This window comes from Triticum aestivum, chromosome 4A (assembly GCF_018294505.1).
Source record: "Triticum aestivum cultivar Chinese Spring chromosome 4A, IWGSC CS RefSeq v2.1, whole genome shotgun sequence".
Lineage (NCBI taxonomy): Eukaryota > Viridiplantae > Streptophyta > Magnoliopsida > Poales > Poaceae > Triticum > Triticum aestivum.
The window spans coordinates 674,823,238-674,825,957 of NC_057803.1; the positions used below are offsets into that span (position 1 = coordinate 674,823,238).

At 46.2% G+C, this 2,720-nt stretch overlaps 1 protein-coding gene across 1 annotated transcript; it reads left to right on the plus strand.

Moving 5' to 3' along the window:
• The first annotated feature begins 329 nt into the window (after positions 1–329).
• On the plus strand, positions 330–2,305 carry LOC123083046 (uncharacterized). Its single transcript, XM_044505195.1, has 4 exons — positions 330–716; positions 940–1,008; positions 1,771–1,838; positions 1,911–2,305. Exons 1-4 carry the CDS (start codon positions 640–642, stop codon positions 2,180–2,182), a joined length of 486 nt encoding a protein of 161 aa, XP_044361130.1. The 5' UTR covers positions 330–639; the 3' UTR covers positions 2,183–2,305.
• The last annotated feature ends 415 nt before the right edge of the window (positions 2,306–2,720 follow it).

Sequence of the window (2,720 nt, forward strand, 5' to 3'; positions counted from 1 at the left end):
GAGTTCTTAGCTAGCAGATCCGCCGCCATATTGGCTTCCCGAGGGCAATGGCTAAAAACTATAGAGATAAAGTTGCTACATAGGAAAGTGCATTCTTCATATATTGCACGTGTTGAACTTTTGTTTGATGAGGCAAATCTCTACTCCTAATGTCTGAGTTGGTTGAATAGTCCCACCGCTTTTAACTGGGTTTTTTTTTGCTGGTTTTGTTGTCCTCTCCCCCACCCCATCCCATCCCATGCAGCCACCCAAAAAACCCCACACCCAGAAAAAAAAAACTCCATTGACCCCACTCCTCTCGATCCCATCGTTCGTTGCCACCGCCGCATCTCTCGATCCCATCGATCGTTGCCGGCGCCGCCGTCGCCGTCTGAGGGGGAGACGCCGCCGCCGCCTCTGCAAGGCAGGGCGGTTTGAATCCCGCCGCCGCCGAAACTCCGGGAAACGCCCGACGGCGTACCCTGGAAGGCCTGGATCAAGGAGGAGCACATGTATACTCCGGCCTCTTCTCTTCTCTTCTAGGGTTCACCGCCTCAGGAGCCCCCGACGTTACTCCTCTGCTGCCCCTCCCCCTCTGCCTGCCTCCTATACCTCTCCCTTCGGTCACTCTATGGGAGATTAAGCGCGAGTAGCCAGCCGATGATCCGCCTCGTTTCCCGGCGGAATCTCGTCGCCGCCACGGCCATCCGATGGTCCCCCGCCACGCTCGCTTCCAGGTGACCCACCTCAACCGTGCTCCCTTTTTTTGGCCGCGATCCGATTCCGTCAAAAGCTTGTCATCCTGCTCCAAGGCGGCGGGGCAATTTCAGGCGCGATCTGGGCTGGTAGCTGTCAGGGTTCCGACTTCCGAGGGGATCCTGAGATTGATTTGCTACTCCTCAATTTTGCACTAAACACGGACCATTTGGTGGTTAGTAACAGGTTTTTGGCGATGCGCAGGTGGCTGCACACGCCAACATTTGTGATGGTGAGGTCTCTGGTCAAGCCCATGGGAAATGCAGAATTTCGGTAAGATGGCCAGGATTTTGTTTATCTGCCTGTATGCGTTGTTTTAAATTGGTCCTGCATGATAGCTTTGTCATAGACAAGCTTCAGAACTGTCTCTGTCCATGGGGTTACTGATTACTGCTTGTGATGTTAAAGAGCGACACACAGGAATAAGATTGTCTGTACTTCATTCCTGTGAAGTTCCTATTGGGCAAAGTGGGTAAGATGTGTTTGAATAATATCATGCTTTGTTTTTGAGTCCCATGCTATCATAACATGACTCCTTTGTAGTACACAGCAATCTCATGCGTTTGTCCTCCAGCTACAATGTTCAAGTATTACTGTACTGCTGCCGAGCAATAATTTAAAGAAAATACAGAACCTGGAATTGAATTGTTGAAACATGGAATTATTCTGCTTCGTAGTTTAATCTATGACTATCACATTCCCCACCAACTGATGTAGTAAGTTCAGTGCAGGGAAGATGGATAATGTCCTTTCATTGGCGACAAATTTATCAAAGTTGCTCAGGTTTAGGGATATGAAATAAATGTATTGATGTTTTGGGGTGCTTCTCTTTTGATTTCCATGATACAGTGCTATGAGTGTAATTTAGTCATAGTATCTATCAACTTCTCTCTCATCTCAAAATACATTTTTTCTTCGAAAAGAGCTCAAAATACAAAGACTGTCTTTTCCTTGTTTAAACTTTACTGGTATTGTCGTGTGTGTATTAGCTCTGAAGTGTGTTCTCAAACAATATGTAATATTTTTGTGTTGCAGCCATTTTTGGAGAGTTTATCTATATGCCCAAAGCATGTACTTCACAACCCACTTGGAGCTCCAGAGAGGTATGTGTTATTTTCTTGTACTATTTTTGGCTGCCCGTTGTTTTGAATCTTATGTTTCGAAAACTCAACTAGAAAACAATGAGTTGGGGCGCGGCAGGAAGGGGAGCATCACCAGGGAGAAGAAAATGTATTGTGGGAAAAAGGACAGAGATCCCCGAGCTTTTGCGAGAGGGGATGGAGCGGCGGCTGCGTCGACCCGACCAGTTGCAAGTGGATGGAGCGGTGGCTGCACGGACATGCTCCTGGAGGTGCCGGTATGCAGCCTCATTTTGAGCCTGGGAGGATCCTCGCCCTGTCCTGGCCTCAAGGGTGCTCATCTACTTGTTATCGTGCTCTGCAGTTAGAACGATGCGCTAATGCAGGCTTGATTTTTTACTTATTCCTTTTTTATGCATATCCCTGAATTTTGCGAGCCATGCTTTAAATGCTGCTGTGTTTGCCATTATGTCATGTATAATGACTCTTATTGAAGCACTGCTGCAACCCAGTTTGTTTAACAAATTGATGCAAGAAACAAACTAATACAGAGAGAGTACAAGTTTATTGCACTAATCTATATATGCCCTGCAGTACCTCCGTGTTTAGCGAAAGGCAGAGATGGATAAATTTTGTAGCTTTTTGTTCCCGGTTTTTCCCATCAAAATTATGGATTTAGAAGCTAATCATGGATTGTTTCAATTGCCTGCTATATTATGGATCTGCAATGAGCACAAGCCTGCAAAGAAAAGCCGTTGCTGCTGATGACATAACACTGTGGCTGAGATTTTTGATTATGTTAGTACAGACTGATATTACGTCGAAACAAGAATCAATAGAGCTCCAGAGCTCTGTGGATCCTTCTCTTCACAAAAGGTGAGGTGTAGAGTTCATGATTTGTGCTTA

What these genes read in the sequence shown, in the direction of transcription:
- LOC123083046 (XM_044505195.1), top strand. Translation starts at nt 640, where the DNA reads ATGATCCGCCTCGTTTCCCGGCGGAATCTCGTCGCCGCCACGGCCATC. An exon ending in CCCGCCACGCTCGCTTCCAG is followed by an intron (nt 717 to 939) that starts GTGACCCACCTC and finishes GGCGATGCGCAG; the next exon opens with GTGGCTGCACACGCCAACAT. An exon ending in ATGGGAAATGCAGAATTTCG is followed by an intron (nt 1,009 to 1,770) that starts GTAAGATGGCCA and finishes TTTGTGTTGCAG; the next exon opens with CCATTTTTGGAGAGTTTATC.